The following is an 18597-nucleotide window of genomic DNA, read 5'->3' as shown; positions in this document are numbered from 1 at the left end:
GGCCAGGGTTGAAAATGACCACAATGATCATCCAGTTTCAACCCCCCCTGCCACAGGCACACAGCTGCCAACCACTACACCTAGCTGAGTCACATCCAGCCTGGGATTACACAGCCTGGCATGTTGTTTTGTCACCACTGGAGAGTTTCCTTTGTCCTTGTAAACTTGATCATCATCAGTGAGATCATTCATTTGCTTTGCTGTGAATGAAGTTTTGGTAAATGCACAGCCTACGGAATATCTTTTTCCAAATGTTTTCCAGTAATATGCACTTTTTCTACGCTGGTTGTCACTGCAGACATTGTAACGCTGCATTGTGGAGGTTATAAACAGATTGCTCTGTATTTCCAACACCTCTGAGCATGGAAGCAGTTCCAGAAGCAGAGAAATCCCAGAAGATGGTTTTTGATCAGTATGTGCACAGCCTCTGGGAGAGGAGCACGAGCAAAGAGAGAGCAATGAGGTATACCACATAGGTGACCTTATTCTCTCTGTACTGGTTGGCTCAAAGTACAGGCATTTAAATGGTCTGGTTAAAGACTTCATGGGGCACAGGCTCCTGCATCTCCATTAAGTTTATCTGAGCAGAGCTCATTCAATTAGCCTAGCAAGTCTTTAATCAGCAAAGATCTTACCTGCTTTACATGGTTACCAGGTTACCTGCTGCCTGTGTCTATCGTGCCAGCACATACTTTTCTACCAGCCTATTTAATCTTAATGTTAACCCCTCTGAAATCAAAGAGTGTCAACTATCAGGTTTGGTTGCGTCTGAAAAGCCCTACAAGCTTAGCCAGACATTGGCTTCTGGATACCTGCCCAGAAATGGTTCAAAGATTTTACTTAAACCATTGTAGCTTCTGCAGCAGAGCTGTGATCCCTATTAACAGCAATAAAACATAGCAGCTGGACCGTATAAACATCCTTTACATAGTGCAGGAGAACAGCATTAGCAAAAGAATACTTGGCACGCTGTGACAAATGCAGCACTTCTTGCGGTGGAGAGATCAAAGCTGGGACTCTCACAATCCGAATCGTTCTGTCTGCACCACGAGCTTTTATTTTGCTGTTCTGCATTAGAAACAATGAGAGCATTTTTACATTCCTGTGAACAACATTCTTGGTCAAAATAAGCTTACTCAGAAAGCTCGGCTGAACAGCCTCTTTCCTTCCTGATCCTCCTAAATGCGCTGCAGAACACATCAGTGCCCTGCGAAACAATTTTTCGGATAGTCCCAATTTCTCCTCCCACCCAGTGCTCTCTCCCAGTGGTTTTAGCAACCCCAGAGCACATCTCCCAATTTGGAGGTGTTTGCTGACCAACGGTGGTGGGATCAGGCCCTCAACCTTCTCATTATCATTGGCTGCTTCCTCCTTTCCCATTTCACTGACTTCAAATGCACTGCAACAACTGGCAGCGTCACTATTAATGAACAATAGGCTCGTTAAGTAAACCTGGCTTTGCCTCCAAGTTTTGGCCGACCTCTCTCAGCCTTATGAGGAGTTTATTGTGAGGGTGCCAGGAAAGTCAGAGCTTTGATTTCATCTCATAACACCAGCACGAAGCTGATTATTATTTTGTGAAGTTCTCAGGGCAGAAGTTTTGGAGGTGAAAGCAGAAAAAGGTTTTTGTCACTACTCATCCCAAACCAAGGGTCTAAGCTCACATCTTCAAATGTTAGATTAGAAATAGTGATGGTAAGATATTTCATGTGCACTGACTCTTAAGCTGCTGCTGCATGAAATTGAGCTGAATTTTTAGAGCACCTGATCCTCAGTAGTGTACATTTCACCCAAAGGCATGCTGTCACACCACTGTTGAGTACTGCTTTGTGAATATAGAGATGTAGGTTTAAACATAGCCCATAGATTTGCTCTGTTGATTCTTGTTGTCTGTGCCCATTGGGTTGAGCAGTCAAAGGTGACAAGATGTAATAGTAGCCACTTGGATTTTTTGGTGATAGAGGCTGCCCAGTTTTATTCATAGTAATGCATCGGTCCATCTGGGCTCCAGAATGTTTCTGCTTCAAAATCATCTGAAACACGTGCTGAATGATTACCACCTCTGAACACCACACTTCCAGACATAGCTACTGTCCAGACCAGCTCCCCAGCTTATTTCATACTTGAAGAGGCACTTCCAAACATAAACTTCAAAAGATAATGGTCTTCAAAGGGCAGTCAGGAGCTCTGTGGGACAGGTAGAAATATACACTAAATATTCTCTTTAAGAGCTGCATCTCAGCTCCTGCTGCCTGTGTTTTGAGCCCAGATTTGAATGTTTGAACTTTTCCCCAGGTAGCACATGACAGAGCAAGTTTGTGCCAGCTTCCAAAACTGGTTACCAGGGACCTCTCCTGACCTGAGACAGAAGCCAGTGTGAGCTGTGTGACCTTACTGTGGGTTGCTCCACGCTGGCATATTAAAAACTAAGCCTTTTGCTGTCTGCTTGACACTTCTGCAGTTATATTAATAGATTAATGCCGGAGTAATTGCAAGCAATGGAAAGAGGCATAAATACAGCACCTACAAAATGAGTGTGATCACAGGAAAATTAGGATAAGTTGTGCAAATTGGAACTGTTTTTATATTTGTAGAGAATGCACAAGATCCTGTAGCAAACGGAGCATGACTTCTGGCAATGTCATGTTATTTCTCTATCAACTGAACATTAACTCCAAATTTGTCCATGGAATACAAACTTCTTCTGCATTTGAGACATTCATCATGTCAGAAGTAATACTGGCAGTAGTGAAGAGGCATCAGCTAATATATTGCAATAGCTGTGATCAAACAGTAATAATTCAGGCCATCCTTTTGTTGTAATTTAAGAGTGCTCAAATATATTATCTTGCAGAGCAAGCACTGAGAAGCAATCAGGAAATCATAAAAGAACTGGACAAAAAAAATGTTGTGAGTGTTCATTGTTTGGCTTCATTTCATATTGTTATACACTACTAACATAAGAATTGGAACTAAATTGAAATAAAGCCATGGTGTCACTTATCAGAGCATGCAAAGTAAATCACAACATTGTAAATCACAGCTGTCTGGCTAACTGCAAGATTAAAAGATTTAACAACTATGGTCATCTTAATATTATTACTGTATCCCCCACCAGACAAAGCTGAACACATATTTTCAACATTCTTACTCTCTGATTTCTGTAGGGTATTTGCATGAAAAAACTGAAGGCTTCTGATTTTCAGTTCGTTCTCCATGAGTTGCGTATGCAGGTCCACGTTTGTGACGTGCAGGCTGTAGCTTTCATATTTTTCATACAACAAAGTTATTTATAGAATCATATAGAGTTGGAAGGGACCTCTGACAGCCATCTAGTCCAACTCCCCTGCCACGAACAGGGACATCACAGCTAGATCAGGTTGCCCAGGGCTAACGTTAGTTAACGTTGTATGCATGCTAACGGGGTCTGAAATCAAAAGAGGGAAGGCCAGATCCAGAGCCAAGAGCAACATCTGAATGCCACAAGAAGTTTCTACCACCTTCTATTCTGTGATTTACAGGCTTAGCCCTGAGCACCTCAAAAAGCAGCTCCAGTGGAGCTGAGACATGGAACTTCTCATCTGTCACTCCAAAGCCCAGCCCTTTTTTGTGCCTCTCTTTGGAGATTAACCTTTTGAGTCTCGGGTATGCAAGGCCAAATGCCACACTGTGAGAACGCGGCAGCGCTCTGAAGACGGAACTCCTGCATCAGCACCACTGAAGTATTTTAATCACAGTAGCAGCTCGCGTTCTTGTTATCCTTGAATAACTGTGATCTTTCTTCATTTTTGTTTCCCTGCCTGTGGAAAAATGTAATACTGTATCACAACTGTATTAAACTGAAAGAAAGGCTATGAATGAATAAGCGCATGTGGTCTGCATAGCTACCAGCTGTCATGGTTGCTTACAGGAACAGAATAGCAGAAGAAATCAAGGAAATTATGAAGAAGAATTTTCATAACTCTTCAGAGAAGGGAAGGCTCCGGGAGACTTCATTCCAGTACTGGAAGGGAGCATATAAAAAGGAGGGGGAATGGCTCTTCACAAGGGTGGGTAGTGATAGGACAAGGGGGAATGGTTTTAAACTGAGACAGGGGAGATTCAGGTGAGATATTAGGAGGAAGTTTTTCACTCAGAGGGTGGTGAAGCACTGGAACAGGTTGCCCAAGGAGGCTGTGGATGCCCCATCCCTGGAGGCATTCAAGGCCAGGCTGGATGTGGCTCTGGGCAGCCTGGTCTGCTGGTTGGTGACCCTGCACACAGCAGGCCCCTTTTTTAACCCAGGCCATTCTATGATTCTATGATTCATTTTCAGTGGGCCATAACAATCAAAAGATCCAGACTTTGTGAGGCGGCTTTTCATGTGAAATCCTCAAAAAAAAACCCCAAAACAATTGCAAGTAAAGGTCACAGCCCTGAGCCCCTGTGAAACTCCCACAGCAACTTGTGGTGCCCACAAGCGGTCAGGTTGTTCCTCTGGAAAAGGAAAGTTGTTTCTGAACAAATAAGGGCTGCATGAAGGAAATGAAAGCGTGCCCTTTGTGTTCAGAAGCAGCAGCAGAACTGCCCGAATGAACAAATGGAAAATTTGCTTTTTTTTTTTTTCAGTCAGCATTTTGTAGATGAAGCATGTGAGTGCAGGCTGGGGATAAAAGCCAAATCTTTAACTAGCACTGACCACCAGCAGGGGAATTCAAGGGAGTAGATAATAACACAGATTAGCAGAAAGGAAAACAGCCCTCATTTCCATGGCACTGCTCTGAAGTGCTTGGCTGCAACTCACTCCTTGCATTACCACAGAGGAGCTCTTCCCAGCTGGAAAGCAGAGCAGTTCTGCTTTCTCCAGGGGCTGACCATAGCTCTGGGCACTGCCTGCATGCTGTGTCCTGCACAGTCTCACTGTGGGTCTGCAACACTCGCTTGTAACCAAAATCTACTGCTCAGATTCTCTCTCAGATGTTAAGCACAAAACCATTTATGAACAGTAAGGAAATGCACTGACAAGACAACACGAATCATTTACATACATTTGATGTTCAGCATGCTGCATCTGTCGCGTGGTTTCTGTATTCATGCTGTTCCTAGTGGAAAATCATTTGCTTTGTGCTGTTAGATCATACGCTCCTGAGCCTTTCTTGTCTTTGCCTTCCCTTCCTTCTGTATACACTAATTATTTCAATAGGATTTCTTCTTGCTTCCCATCCCCACAGAGGCATAATTTCTTTGTTGCCCCCCAGGTGCGTGCTGTGCTGTTGCTCACTCCATTAGCTTTTCAGAGCTGAAGGACAGCATAACCTTTTAGCAAAAACAAAACAAAGCAGAACATACGAGCCACTGCGTGCGTCATGGCCACAGAGGTCTTCTTTTACAGCAGAAAAATATGTGTGCTCAGTTTTGGGTGCATGTATACATCTTACCTACCTCCCAACTTTGCTTGCTTACACACATGAAAATGTATGGATTGAAGCATGCATGTGTGGCGTGCTTCCCAGTTGGGAAATATGCTGTCATGCCTGTTAGCCACAGGTAAAGGAGTACAGGACGAGGCATTACAGAGCAACTCAGAAATAGCAAAGGCAGAGGTGGCTGTGGCTGCCCAAAGAACTGTAAGAGCTGGGCATGATTTCCCAGCCTGGTGAAACAAGGCTACCTGACCTTGCAGTACCTTTGCAGTCCTTCGCTTACCCAGGGATATCTGACACGGCCTTGGCTGCGTGCTTGGCCACAGCAATGAAGCAGCCAGGAAGCTGATGGCAGCTGATATGAGGGCTTTACTTGCTTCTTCAAATGTCAGAACGAGGTCAGAACTATGAGACAGCAAATTAGCCAACAAGAAGCCCTGGGGGCTGCTGCTAATATGATTAGCATAGCTGGGAGTTGGTGAAGCAGAGCGGGCACAAGGCCTTCCTCTCCTCTGCACGGCCCCACGGCTCACCAGGGGCTATCTCTGACCTCAGAGATGGCCACAGAAAGCTCCCCAGCACGCTCACATCCTTCTGCTCCTCATCTTTCTCCTCTAAGCAGCCTGTGTGCTATTCCTAAGTTAAGAAAGGTAATTCAATGCCACAAGAGAACTTTCCAAACTCTTCATCCTGAAAAACCTACAGATCTATGCAGAGGGAGGCTGTTAGCCTCATGTGTGACCACTATGCCTACAGCAACTGCTCTTTGCTGCTCACTTGTTGTGATGGCATTTCGCAGGAACATTGCAGGGCATAACTGGGTGCTTTCTGTGGGCTCCCTGCCCTGCTCTGCACAGAACAGCCATCCTGGCTCAGAACAAGCATTAGCCTGGTGCAGCCCCTTGCTTCAGACAGCATCCTGCTGCAGACACACGGAGGCAAAGGAAAAGGATACAGCAACTGTACAGGAACCTTTCAGCGTTATATTTCCCAGCCTTCAGCAGCCCTAAGCTGAAGGGCTTCTTCCCAAGCCAGGAATGCTTAATAGCCCTTTCCGCATTTTTTCCATGACTCAAATTGCTTTTGCAATAGTCTCAACTTTTGGCATCCACAGCACCCCGGAGCAATCAGTTCCCATCATTTCAAAGATCCCATTAGACACACCACCCCAGATACTCCTTCTTAAAGCTAGCATATCCTGTTCTAGTTTATTACTTGACTCCTTGCCTCTCTTCTGGGTATGTTGCTACTTTTATCACAATTTTTTTGATAGACTTCCATGTGCCCAGTGGCTTGGTGGTAGAACCAAACAGCAGAGGACGTGCTGGTTCATCCTGTGTGCAAGTGCTGGCAACAAATACAGCAGTTTTTTGGATAGATATTGACACTATGAGGCCAGGTGTCTGGGTAGAATGGAGCTGGCTGAGCTCCATCAGGATCTGAGCATCAGACGGAAACCCAAACTCACTTCTGTACGGGTTGTGATCCAGCCTGTACCTACAGCACTCACAAGGGAGTAGAAGGACCCACATCCCTACCCCCTTCCCGGTCAATGTTTGTGCTCTAGAGGAGACTGGAAATCACCATCATCAGGACATTTCAAAAACAAGGTAGATAAACATCTCTCCAGAGATTTCAAAAACAAGGCAGACAAACATCTTCCCAGAGTGATGCATGTCTAACTAATCCCCCTGAAGCAAGAAGACTCAGGATTGGTCATTTTTCAAGGCCCTTTCCTACCCTAATCTTGAGGTGCCTAAGATCATCAGCCATTCCAGAGGCAAACAGACCAACCTTTATTGCAGCACATTTGTGGAGGACAATTTGCAAAGAGCCTCCATTAACACTGCCCATGTCATAATGTCTCTGTACCTTTCTAAAACCATATAACCCAGCACAATCCCAGATCTCAGAAGCTGGTTGATACCTCCATTACCCTTGGACATATCATAGAATGGCCTGGGTTGAAAAGGACCACAATGATCATCCAGTTTCAACCCCCCTGCTGTGTGCAGAGTCGCCAACCAGCAGACCAGGCTGCCCAGAGCCACATCCAGCCTGGCCTTGAATCACGTATCCTTTGTCATTCAGAGCTCTTTGATTTTCACAGAAGAGGGGAATAAAGAAGACACAAAATCCTTATCATGAAATTATAAATAACAAACCTGTCTTGGGATCTGGAATGGAAAAGAATAGCAGCTTTGTTTTTGCAGCTGACAAGCATTTTAAATACTGGATTTCTGCTTCAGAAACTGCATTCCAAAATGCAGTCTTTTAGTTCTCTTGCCTGCTTTCCTCTACAGTATCTTAAAGTGATACTTTGCACAACTGGGAGACCAAAAATTTGATCTAACCTCTTGCTTATAATGACATCTTTATTCCTGTCACTCACCTGAAGCACCTGCAGCAAGGTTTCCTTTATCAGCCTAGCTGAGGGTGTTCCTCGTTTATTACCTGATAGCAAATTCAGTGCCAGAGTTTCAGGAATAACACCTTAACAAGTTGTGTGCTCTGACAATTGTTTTTCAATTGACAAATCCTCCTAGAGCTCACATCTCATCGCAACGAACTGAAAAGCATGCAGCAACGAAGTAAAATAATGTAATAATTCCAAACTTCAAAGGAGGTGTTCAAAGCTGGGTTGGATGGATCTGATTCAGTGCCTGACTTAGTGGTTGGCAATCCTGCCCTTTGCAGGGGGGTTGGAACTAGATGATCTTCAAGGTCCCTTCCAAACCAAGCTATTCTATGATGCTTTGATATGATTTGATTTCATTAAATCACTACTGAAGGATTTAACAGGATAGAATTAGCCCCTCTGATGGATAACAACTTAGTAGACTGAAGCTCATCCCATGGGGATGCTGGTTGTCTGGAGTGAATGCTATCTGTGTGCAGCATCCATCGGGCCAGGAGCTCAGACAGGCTGTATCAGTTACAGACCCAAGATCAAATTTTTCTTACACAGGTCCTGAGGCATTCCAGGTAATTCAGAAATGATGCCACTGGCAAAAGCTGTGGCCTCCTGTCAGTGCGAGGAGTGCTGCCTGCCTGCCTGCCTGCCTGCCTGCCTGCCATCCACCAGCTCCTGCCCCGCCATCTAGTGGGATTTTTCCGCATATCGCTGAAGGAGCTGAAGAAATAGGAGGTCTTACGTGCGGGCAGTCTGTTTGAGTCTTCCCAACGGGGCTCACTAATCAAGGACACAGTTCAGCTCGATGTCTTTGGGGAGAAAGGTATTTGGCCTTAGACAAAAAGGTGGAAGTCATGACCTGGGGTGCAGGAAGAAAAGCTAAGGTGTGGAGCTGTGAGCTTAAATAGGATTAATCACACTCTCATTTTTTTTCTCATGCAATTGAACCAGCCAGGCATGCACTGATTCTGGTTTTGTGGATGAATTTGTAACTCCACTGCTCTGCTCTAAGAGCAACCAAAGAGATTTTGCTTGCTGCGTGCAAGCACAAGATAAAACACTCCTCCCCTCTTCAATTTGGTGTGGAAGGAGCCCTACCTGCCACACAGCTCTAATCTGAGCCAAAAGACTGTACAGACAGCGTATTTAAATAGGACTGAAGTACAGACTCGTACCAGGATTAAAGCTTTGGGCACTACAGCAGCTAAATGCTTCCCCCTCTCCACATGTGATTTCCATGCAGGACAATGAGCACACTCCTCTCTGTCAGTGTCCCTTTTCCAAGCCCTCTTGTCCATTCTAAATAGGGATATGAGGGTGTTATTTGTATCCCAATTGTGTAACCACTACGAGCAGGTATAAATGACAGCACACCATTTATCTAAGAATGGCTGGGCCATGCAGAACAAAGCTGGGAAGGATGCAGTCTGTCTCTCCGTTGCAGGGCAGGATCAGGTGTTATCTGTCATTGAGGATGGATCTAATGTGCTTTCTGCTCTCACCTGAGCAGGCTTCTACCGTATTCTCAAAAGCCTGCAAGGGTAGAGAATTGCATAAAGAATCTGCTCCTTGCTTCTCTATTGTCAGGACTGGGAACTGTTTCCAATACCTGTTTTAAAATGGCCTTGCATCAAAATAAACCATCGCCTATTCTCCTAGCCAGAGGGTGGTGATGCACTGGAACAGGTTGCCCAAGGAGGCTGTGGATGCCCCATCCCTGGAGGCATTCAAGGCCAGGCTGGATGTGGCTCTGGGCAGCCTGGTCTGCTGGTTGGTGACCCTGCACATAGCAGGGGGTTGGAACTGGATGAGCATTGTGGTCCTTTTCAAGCCAGGTCATTCTGTGATTCTATGATCGACTGCTCTTCTCTTAAAGACACTGACAGCTGTACTAACGTCTTCTTTTTTAAGTGGAACAAAATAACAACCTGGAGGCTGTGCTTTTCAGATCTCTCATCATTCCCCTGCTCTTTGGAACTCTTGCCAACTAGTCCACGCCTTTTTTTAAAGCACATTGCCAAAGCTGGAGTCAGTACTCCAGAAAGGTATGAGCAGCACTGAACAGATAACATCACCACTCAAGCATTCCAGCATGGTTTTGGCTGCTCTTTAAACAGGTAAGATGAATGATTCTGCTTCTTCAGCTTAGGATTCACCTGTCCCCAGCTCTGTCCCACAGAACTGCTGCCCAATTCTCTGTCCTGTGTCTGCAATCTGAGCATTTCTGCTCTGCACTCAGGAACATAACATCAGAGTAGCTATATGGAGGCATATCAAGATCCCTCTAAAGCAGCATCTGCTCAGTGTCCTCTGGCATTTGTCAGCAGTGGAAGAAGAACCGAGGGCCAGGGCTGGTGTCATGCATGCAGCACTTCCCCCAGTGCATCTTTGCAGCACCTAGCAGTGTGGGGCACACAGCCTGTCTGAACCTGATGGCGCATCTTCACGTTGAAAAGCCCTCAATAGATTTGCATTTTGTAAACTTGCCTGTCTGCTCATTGGATCTCTGGCCAACACTCACTATTCAGGCCCTTTGTCCAGCGTGCCAACATCATCCAAGCACCAAGACAAGAACAGAATCAGGCCCTTGTACAACAGTTTCAGCCAAATGGATGCTTATAAGGTTGGTAAGGCTAAGATGTGGCTACAACTTTGTTCAGCTCCCTTGCTTTAAATTTCTGTTTTGGCAGTTCCAGTCCTCTTTCTACTGAAAAAGCACTAATTGCAGTGCAGGGCAGCATGAGCCCCTCATACATCCCCACTGGCAGGGCTCCAGGTAAGTCGAATGGCTGCATTGGATGCCACAGGTGAATAGGCTTTTGACCCTGCTATGGCCTCACTGGGGTAAGAGATGACGCCTCTGGGGCTGACATGGGGGTCTGTGGAGCCAAGAACACCCTATTGAGGCTGGTGCAAACCCTACAGACACAGGCATGATAAGTGCCCGGCTTGTCTTGTGCTGGTTAATCTTCAGTTTTTCAGTTTTTCTCCCTACCAGGAGAGACATTTTTAGAGCCCTCACCATGCATGCAGTGCATGATGTAAAATACTGTCACTACTCTCTGATTTTCACAGCCTCCCTAAAGGATAGAACACATTGCTTCTGTCCCTACTCCCCAGTCCAGTTTCACCTCCCTTCCTCCAGCTTCATGCCCCTTCTATTCCCACAGACTGCACCTTGCAGGTCACTTAACTGTAGGCAAGACCTCCATTTTCCTCCATACAGTTCAACGCAAGTCGTCATGGTGGGCTGAAAACATACTGTTTAACTTAGAATAGTGAAGTATCAGCTGATAACAGTCAGTTTAATTCAAGACACAATTAAGTAGTTGAGCACAGTCAAATCCAGATGCTAATGCATGATGGAAGTGAGTAGCACTGCAGTAGTTTATAACTAGCTAGATGTCTTCCATGAAAGAGGCTTTCTTGTGCAATTCTGTACACACCTACCTAGAAAATCCTCAAAAGTTTACCTATGAAAGCGTAGGGCTTTGTCAGCCCATGGGATTTAGATGTCTCCAAAGATGAGGTGCACTCTGAAGAAAATCTGCCATGTCATTTTAGATGCCAGACAGCACTACAAAGCCCGTGCTGCAGAGGGACCGCATTTAAACTAACTGTTCTGGAATATATGAAGCCTGGCTCAATACAAAAGCTGCCTGAAGAAAAAAACAGGTGAGGAACACTGAAGTTTTCTTCTAGCAGTGCTGGTTTCTGAAAAGCAGAATTGCAATGCATTTTCTAATCTGTTTTCATCACAAAAGATCTGTTTATACGTAATGATCTGTTTATCATAGGCAAATCACAGGAAATCACAGCATAGGAAATTAGTGCCAGTACCTGTGTGTTTCTTGCAAAACTATCATGGATTTGGCTGGGAGGGGTTAATTCTCTTCACAAAGGCTCATGCGATGCTGTATTTCAGGTTTGTGATCAAAACAGCAGCGAAAACACAGAGATGTTTTAGTTACTGCTTACACAGAGTCAGGAACATTGCAGCTTCTCACACTGCCCTGCCAGTGAGAGCCTGGGGGTGCGTGAGGAGCTGAGGGGGGACAGAACCAGGACTGCTGGGCAAAAGGGGTTTCCCATACCAGGCAGTGTGATGCTCAGAAATTAAAGCTGGGGGAAAGGAGGAGGAAGGAGGGGGAGGATGTTCAGAATGACGGTGTTTGTCTTCCCAAGAAGCTGTTACATGTGATGAGCGCTGCTTGCCTGGACATGGCTGAACATCAGACCTCATTGTGGCCTTCCAATATTTGAAAGGAGCACATGATCAGGAGGGCAACGGCTGTTTACGAGGATAGATTGGGATAGGACAAGGGGGAATGGTTTCAAACTGAGACAGGGGAGATTCAGGTGAGATATTAGGGGGAAGTTTTTCACTCAAAGGGTGGTGATGCACTGGAACAGGTTGCCCAAGGAGGTTGTGGATGCCCCATCCCTGGAGGCATTCAAGGCCAGGCTGGATGTGGCTCTGGGCAGCCTGGTCTGCTGGTTGGCGACCCTGCACATAGCAGGGGCTTGAAACCAGATGAGCATTGTAGTTCTTTTCAGCCCAGGCCATTCTGTGATTCTATGATACGATTCTATGATCTACTTGGCAATGGGAAGCAATGGATTCGCTCACCGTTTCGCTTTGTTTTCACATGTGGCTTTTGCATGAGGTAGTGACACACAGAAAGAAGGCAATGAGCAATTTACTCACTGAGGGGGATGAGCAATAGGGATCTGCATCCTGCGCCCTGCTAGCTCTGCCCAGCCTGGGATCGCTAGCAGCACCATGCACTGCAGGTCTCACAGCGTCCTTCGGAGGAATTTTGTCAATGTCACCTCAGAGCCAGGGTTCAAGGAAGATCTGCATTTACTTTGGGCGAGGGAAGCTGATGCAGAATAGGACGTGCAAGAGCTGGGTGAAAAGAGGCCAAGGGCGCTGCTATCCTTAGCGTCCTCCTGCCTTCCCTCTCAGCCCGCGCTGCCGGGCTCGGATCTGTGTCTCTCGTACCCCGCAGCTGAGGGGTGCGGCGCGCTGAGGCGCTCAGGACTTTCCCGCCCAACGGCCGCGCGGGGGCGCTGCGAAGGGAGGAGAGGCGGAGGAATGGAAGGAAGGCGCAGGCGCGCGCGGTGACGCGCGGGGCCCGCCCGCTATATGAGCTCCGCCCGGCGCTGACTCGGCCTTTTCCGCCTCGCTCCCGCCCGCTCTCGGGTTGCTGCGCAGAGAGCCGCGCCGTCGCTCCCGCCACCCCGCGCCGCCGCCGCCGCCGCCGCCATGATCATCTACCGGGACTGCATCAGCCGTAAGAGTGGCGGCGGGGCGGGGGGGGGGGCAGAGGGGGCGCTATGTGCGGGAGGGGGCGGGCGGAGAGTTGAGGCCTGGGCCGGGCGCGGAGCCCGGCGGTGCTGCGCATGTGCGCCGCCGCTGCTGCGGGAGGGGGGATGGGAGTAGGGGGGGAGGGAATGCGGCGGAGCTGTGGGGGGGCCGGGCACGGCATGGCGGTGGCTGACGAGGCGTTGGGCGCCTGTGTGTGCGTGTCCCCGCAGAGGACGAGATGTTCTCGGACATCTACAAGATCCGCGAGGTGGCGAACGGCCTGTGCCTGGAAGTGGAGGGGAAGGTGAGTGAGAGCCGGCCGGCCCGAGGCTCGGGGACGCGGCGGGACCGGGAGGAGGGAGCGGGGAGAAGGCGGGGAGAGGGGCGCGGGGAGAGCCGTGTGTGGGGAGCGTGGCTCTGAGGTCGTGCCCTGCCGACAGGTCGTACGTAGGTGTGTAAGAGCAGCGGAACGCAGGTATTGGCAGAGCCTTGAAGTTTTTTGATGTCTCTAAATCTAGATGGTCACCAGGACAGAGGGTCAAATTGATGACTCTCTAATTGGTGGCAATGCCTCTGCTGAAGGTCCTGAGGGAGAGGGGACAGAAGCCACGGTGATAACCGGTGTGGATATAGTGATAAACCACCACCTTCAGGAAACCAGCTTCACAAAGGAGTCGTACAAGAAGTACATCAAGGACTACATGAAAGCGTAAGTACTGGTGGGCTGCTCCCTTATATGGGGCCTGAGGATATTAGCCTTTATTCCTGGTGGGTGCCGGCTCTGACAGAGGTGCCAAACTGGCTGTGAAATTCAGTGATGTCTGAATCCTTGGCAGAACTGGAGCTTTAAAGCATTGGTACTGGGATATCTGTGCTTATCTTGGCTGAGGTGCTCAAGGTCAGGTTGGATGGGGCCCTAGGTGGCCTGATCTGCTGGTTGGCAGCCCTGCCCACAGCTGAGTTTGGAACTGGATGGGCTTTGTGGTCCCTTCTGACCCAATGTGTTCTATGATTCTGAGACCAGACTGTGTGCTTTGGAGGCTGTTTGCAGCCTTGCTGTTTTTTTGTTGTTGTTTTTTTTTTTGACTCCTCCAAACGTTTGTGTGAGGGAAGGTGGTAAAGGAAAGCATCCTGAACCTGACTGCCCAAATGTCTGACACCGTGTGAAATGGAGCTGTTTGCTTCCAAGGGATGGATTCCTTTGCTCAAAGTGGGTTAGTGCTAAAGGTGGAAACAGTTCTTGTGATACTGATGGATGGTGCTCTTGTTGCTCTGGGAATGGCTTGCTAATTTTTGTCTAGTGCAAACCTAGAAGTAAAATGGAATTGAGTGGCAGGCATCATTCTGTTAATTCACGAGCATCTGTGGAGGGGTGGGGAATGGGAAACACAATTTGATCCAGCTGTTTCTGCTGGTAGCTTTCTACTATGATGCTGCTGCACAGCGTGTAGAGTAGAACACGTTCTCAAAACTTGCTTTTACTTTCTTTCCAGAATCAAAGCCAGACTTGAGGAACACAAGCCGGAGAGAGTAAAGCCTTTTATGACAGGGGCTGCAGAACAAATCAAACACATCCTTGCCAACTTCAAAAACTACCAGGTTAGTTGTGATTATAGCGTTGTTTCAGTAATACAAGCTGAGATTGTTTCTGCTGAGCCAGCTTGTTGAGTTTAGAGAACTCCCATTGTAAAGACATCTGACTGGGACCCTCCCTGAGGATATTGGGGGCCTTGATAGAGAGAACAAATACATGAAGGGCTTCGAGGTGTTCAGGGAGCTCATTGCAGCATGAGGTGCTGTGATAGCTGCAGCTAAAAGGAGCTGGAGTTACAGATGTTAAAGGTGAATTGTTTTGGCTCCTGCTGTTTGCTGTTCACAGTAGTGTTGTAATGTTATGTACAACTTGCAGAAAGCAAAATTCCTGCAGCTGGTGGGGAAGACTTTCAACTTGGAGGTGTTGCAGATCTCTTGTATAATACATGCTGCTTGCTGATAGTAGCTCACTGAGTGTCTCAGTAATGCATTTCTCTGAAGTTCTTTGTAGGAGAGAACATGAATCCAGATGGTATGGTGGCTCTCCTGGATTTCCGTGAGGATGGTGTGACCCCTTATATGATTTTCTTTAAGGATGGCTTAGAGATTGAGAAATGTGTAAGTACCAACCTGAGCGGGGTGAGTGTAATGAAAAACATCAGCAGCTCTTTCCTTGCGTTAATCAATCTCTGTTAAAAGTTGAAGGGTGACTGCCAGTTTAAAAACTGGGTTTGCACAAGTGCAGTGTGATTGTTGCTTTGTGTTATGTAAAGTGGCTGAGACTTCCGTCGTGCTATTGAGTCATGCTGGAAGGGGGACGTGGCTTCACTGCAGTGATTCATAGTGACGTAATGGGTAAGAAATGTAGGAAGAATTGCTTCAGTGAGGGGTGTGTGTGTAGATGGTAATGGTTTAGACTATGAAAGGCAATGTCCTCTGACACAGAATACATCTAGTTTAGATCCAACTGGTGTGGGCTAACTCTGGAGTGCTGTACTTTACTGTATTTCACTCTTTCACTTAATCTGCCCTTTATTTACACAAGAACCGTGTTTAAATACTGCCCTAAATATGGGAACACGGCAACACCTTGCTTCAGTACTTAACCCTTGTTTTGTCTGGAAGTTCCAGCTGTCTGAGCCCAAGCAGTTCCTGTGATCTGCTTTAATTATTCTGAGTTTGAATGTGATAGTGATGAGACTATACTTAGATCCCAACGCTTGCATATTTTGGTTTATTCTGGGACCCATATGATTCATTGGGGACCAGCAGTGTGGAATCACCAGTTGCTTTCCTCTGCCATTCTGGACTTTAAGAGCCTGTTTATAGCCAGCTGAATGTATCAGTAAAGCCTCTTGCAGGCTTTCTGGTATTCAGGTCATGTAAAAATGAGCCAACTTCCAGCACAGCACAATACTCCAGCTGGTGAAACTTCACTGATGTCTGTCCTTCAGCCTGGAGCTGGAGTAAGCTAAAAGAACCTGTGAGCAGAAGCCTGTGCTTCTCTATGTGGACAAACCTTTAGGAAATACAGTCCAGATAACCTGTCTACTTGAAGATCATAGAATCCTTAGAGTTGGAAGGGACCTGTGAGGGCTATCTAGTCCAGCTGCCCTGCAATGAACAGGGAAGATGAGGTAGAACAGTAGCAGGGCATTCCGAAAGCGGTGGGGAAAATGTTTCTTGGTACAGCTCTTGTAAGAGACCTACAACATGCATCATAAACTTGAGTGTTTGTTTAGGTCGTGCACTTGAGGAAATCTGAAACTCAGTGTGTCAAGCACAAAGGATGCAAGTGAGCATTCAGTCTGACTTGATCAACAGCTGATGCCAGTTGCTCTGTATAAAAATGCTCAGCATCCTCTGATAGACCATGAGCAAACTTCCCTGTTGCTCTCTGGTTTGCACTGAGATGCAAAAATAACTTCCTTGCGCTTTCTGCCTGCCTGCTTGTGGCAGTTCAGATTGAATTAGGGAATACAAAATATGTTACAGAAACCTATGCTGACCTTGGACTAACCCTTGCTACTCTTGTTACAGTAACAAATCAAACAGAATGGTTTTGGATCACCTGTCTTCATAGCTGGCTGCTGTTTCTTCTTCATCAGTACAACACCAGGAATCGGCAATGTCTAACAACTGGACTGATATCATCTTGAGCTTTATTCACTTTATTTTGACCCTGATTTGGAGTGGAGGCATTGTTTTAAAAAAGGAAAAAAACCATCTGTCATGTAGGTTGTCTAAAATAAAAACTCATTGAAATCCATCCTAGGTGGTGCCTCTTGGTCTAGTGTTTCTTAGGGTTGCTTGCAGAAGAGGTTGCAGCAAGATCATTGTCCAAGGACTTGGTTCTGTCTGTAGTGTAACCTGGTCCTGGCACGTGACAGACTTCATGCAGCTTCTCCCTGTGCAAGAGCAGGCTGAGGTGAATAAGGCAAAGCCCAGGAAATATTGTCACTGTGAACTGGACTTTCTTCTCTCTTTCATGATTGTACAGAGACTCCTATCTCTGGAAGAGACACCAAAATTAATAAAAAGCAGAATGGAATATATGCTACTCAAGCTGAGTGCTGGCTGAGCTGCTTTTTCAGAGAAGGGTGTTTGTCCTCAGCTGTAGTATGACTCCATGAGTGAGGCAGAAGGATAGGTGGCACAGGAGTCCCAGCACTGAGCACAGGTAGTGCCTGTGCAGTGGGAAGAGGGTAACACTGATGGGTAATCCAGTGTGCCTTAGCAGGAACAGCATCTGTTTGACAGACCTGGAGCAAAAAACCATTGCTTTTCTGGTTCTTGTTGAGATGCAACAGAAACAGATTCCTTGCGCTTTCCACCTGCCTGTCCTCGTGGCAGTCTGGATTGAATAAAGGAATACAAACAGCTAGGAAGAGGTCTGTAATACAGTAAGATTGTTCCTGCCTGGGGCTGTTGCCTCAGACTGTAGGTAGTAGGAGATAGGAAGTGAGGGTGCCTGGAAGGGAGGACACAAGCTATGTGGAGCTACTGCTACCAAACCTCATTTTCAGGAGTTTTTGGCACCTTGGCTGCCTTGTACCAGGTTTCTGCAGGAGTCAGATAGAAGGGTCAGCAGGTAGGAGGGGTGAGATAAACAGTGTCTGTGGAAGTGGGAGCATTGTGTGCTCTGAACTGTTATCTCAAAGGTGCCTGTTTTCAGCACACCCTGTTTCAGTTCTGTGGGAGCTTAACTTACATACGTTTTTCCAAGGCAGGGTCTCAGGCCAGCTGTTTTTTCTAGTTAAAATGTCAGTGCAAGCAGAGCAATGTAAACTAATGCTCTTCTGCTTTCACTTCAAGGGGCTGACATGGGGACAGGAATAACCAAAATCTGAGGAAAACAATTGTGAGCTTTGTTGTTTTTCCAGGGGATTTCTTTGACCAGGCCAGATGGGAAAGGTAAGATCACATCCCCATAGTACCTTAGTAAATGCTACGTTCCTTAAAGGCTGAGATGAGAAGGCACTTGAGAGACAAACTCCTCAGCACAGTGAGTTCAGGCATAGCAGTGCTCACTACTGATCTGGCTGCAAGCTTCATCAACCCAGATGCTCTTCTGTATGGCAGAGCTTCTATCAGAAGTCTCCCTTCTGCTGCAATATCATGTCTTGGTTAGGGCTTGCTGTAGAAAGCATCAGTTGGGAGGCTGTTGGGGTGCTGGATGTTGCTCTTTCCAGCAGGCTGGAGAAGTAGTTTTGTGTTGGTTGTGCTGCCTTTGGGTTCAGAGGAGAGAGCTGGCAGTCCTGTTCTGTGGTGTTGAGGCTGCTGGGTGCTAGGGAGGGTAAATGTTTTGTGGTGGGGCAGTGCTGTGGCCCTTAAATGTATGTGGGAGCAGATGTTGACTCCACGTAACCCATTTCCTCCTTGTCACTCTCTCCTTCCTGCCACGCTACTTCAAGCAGCTGTTTTCTGCAGCTGAAAAA

The 18597-nt window shown here is 46.9% G+C and overlaps 1 protein-coding gene and 2 non-coding genes across 3 annotated transcripts; all 3 read left to right on the top strand.

Annotated features, from left to right (window-relative positions):
• The first annotated feature begins 12971 nt into the window (after positions 1 to 12971).
• Positions 12972 to 16928, top strand: TPT1 (tumor protein, translationally-controlled 1). The gene is made up of 6 exons (XM_048957826.1): positions 12972 to 13112; positions 13357 to 13430; positions 13645 to 13835; positions 14620 to 14725; positions 15161 to 15277; positions 16700 to 16928. The coding sequence occupies exons 1-6, from the start codon at positions 13085 to 13087 to the stop codon at positions 16700 to 16702; spliced, it is 519 nt and encodes a 172-aa protein (XP_048813783.1). The 5' UTR covers positions 12972 to 13084; the 3' UTR covers positions 16703 to 16928.
• LOC125688516 (small nucleolar RNA SNORA31) lies at positions 16514 to 16644 on the top strand. The gene has a single exon (XR_007374774.1). It is a non-coding gene; the product is annotated as a small nucleolar RNA SNORA31 (small nucleolar RNA).
• Positions 16929 to 17402: 474 nt separating the features above from the next.
• On the top strand, positions 17403 to 17538 carry LOC125688517 (small nucleolar RNA SNORA31). The gene has a single exon (XR_007374775.1). It is a non-coding gene; the product is annotated as a small nucleolar RNA SNORA31 (small nucleolar RNA).
• The last annotated feature ends 1059 nt before the right edge of the window (positions 17539 to 18597 follow it).

The sequence above is a fragment of the Lagopus muta genome, chromosome 1 (genome assembly GCF_023343835.1).
Source record: "Lagopus muta isolate bLagMut1 chromosome 1, bLagMut1 primary, whole genome shotgun sequence".
NCBI classification, from domain to species: domain Eukaryota; kingdom Metazoa; phylum Chordata; class Aves; order Galliformes; family Phasianidae; genus Lagopus; species Lagopus muta.
Note: the sequence above shows the minus strand (reverse complement) of the source record. Positions and strands in the feature narration are given on the sequence as shown.

What these genes read in the sequence shown, in the direction of transcription:
- TPT1 (XM_048957826.1), top strand. Translation starts at nt 13,085, where the DNA reads ATGATCATCTACCGGGACTGCATCAGCC. An exon ending in ATCAAGGACTACATGAAAGC is followed by an intron (nt 13,836 to 14,619) that starts GTAAGTACTGGT and finishes CTTTCTTTCCAG; the next exon opens with AATCAAAGCCAGACTTGAGG. An exon ending in CCAACTTCAAAAACTACCAG is followed by an intron (nt 14,726 to 15,160) that starts GTTAGTTGTGAT and finishes ATTTCTCTGAAG; the next exon opens with TTCTTTGTAGGAGAGAACAT.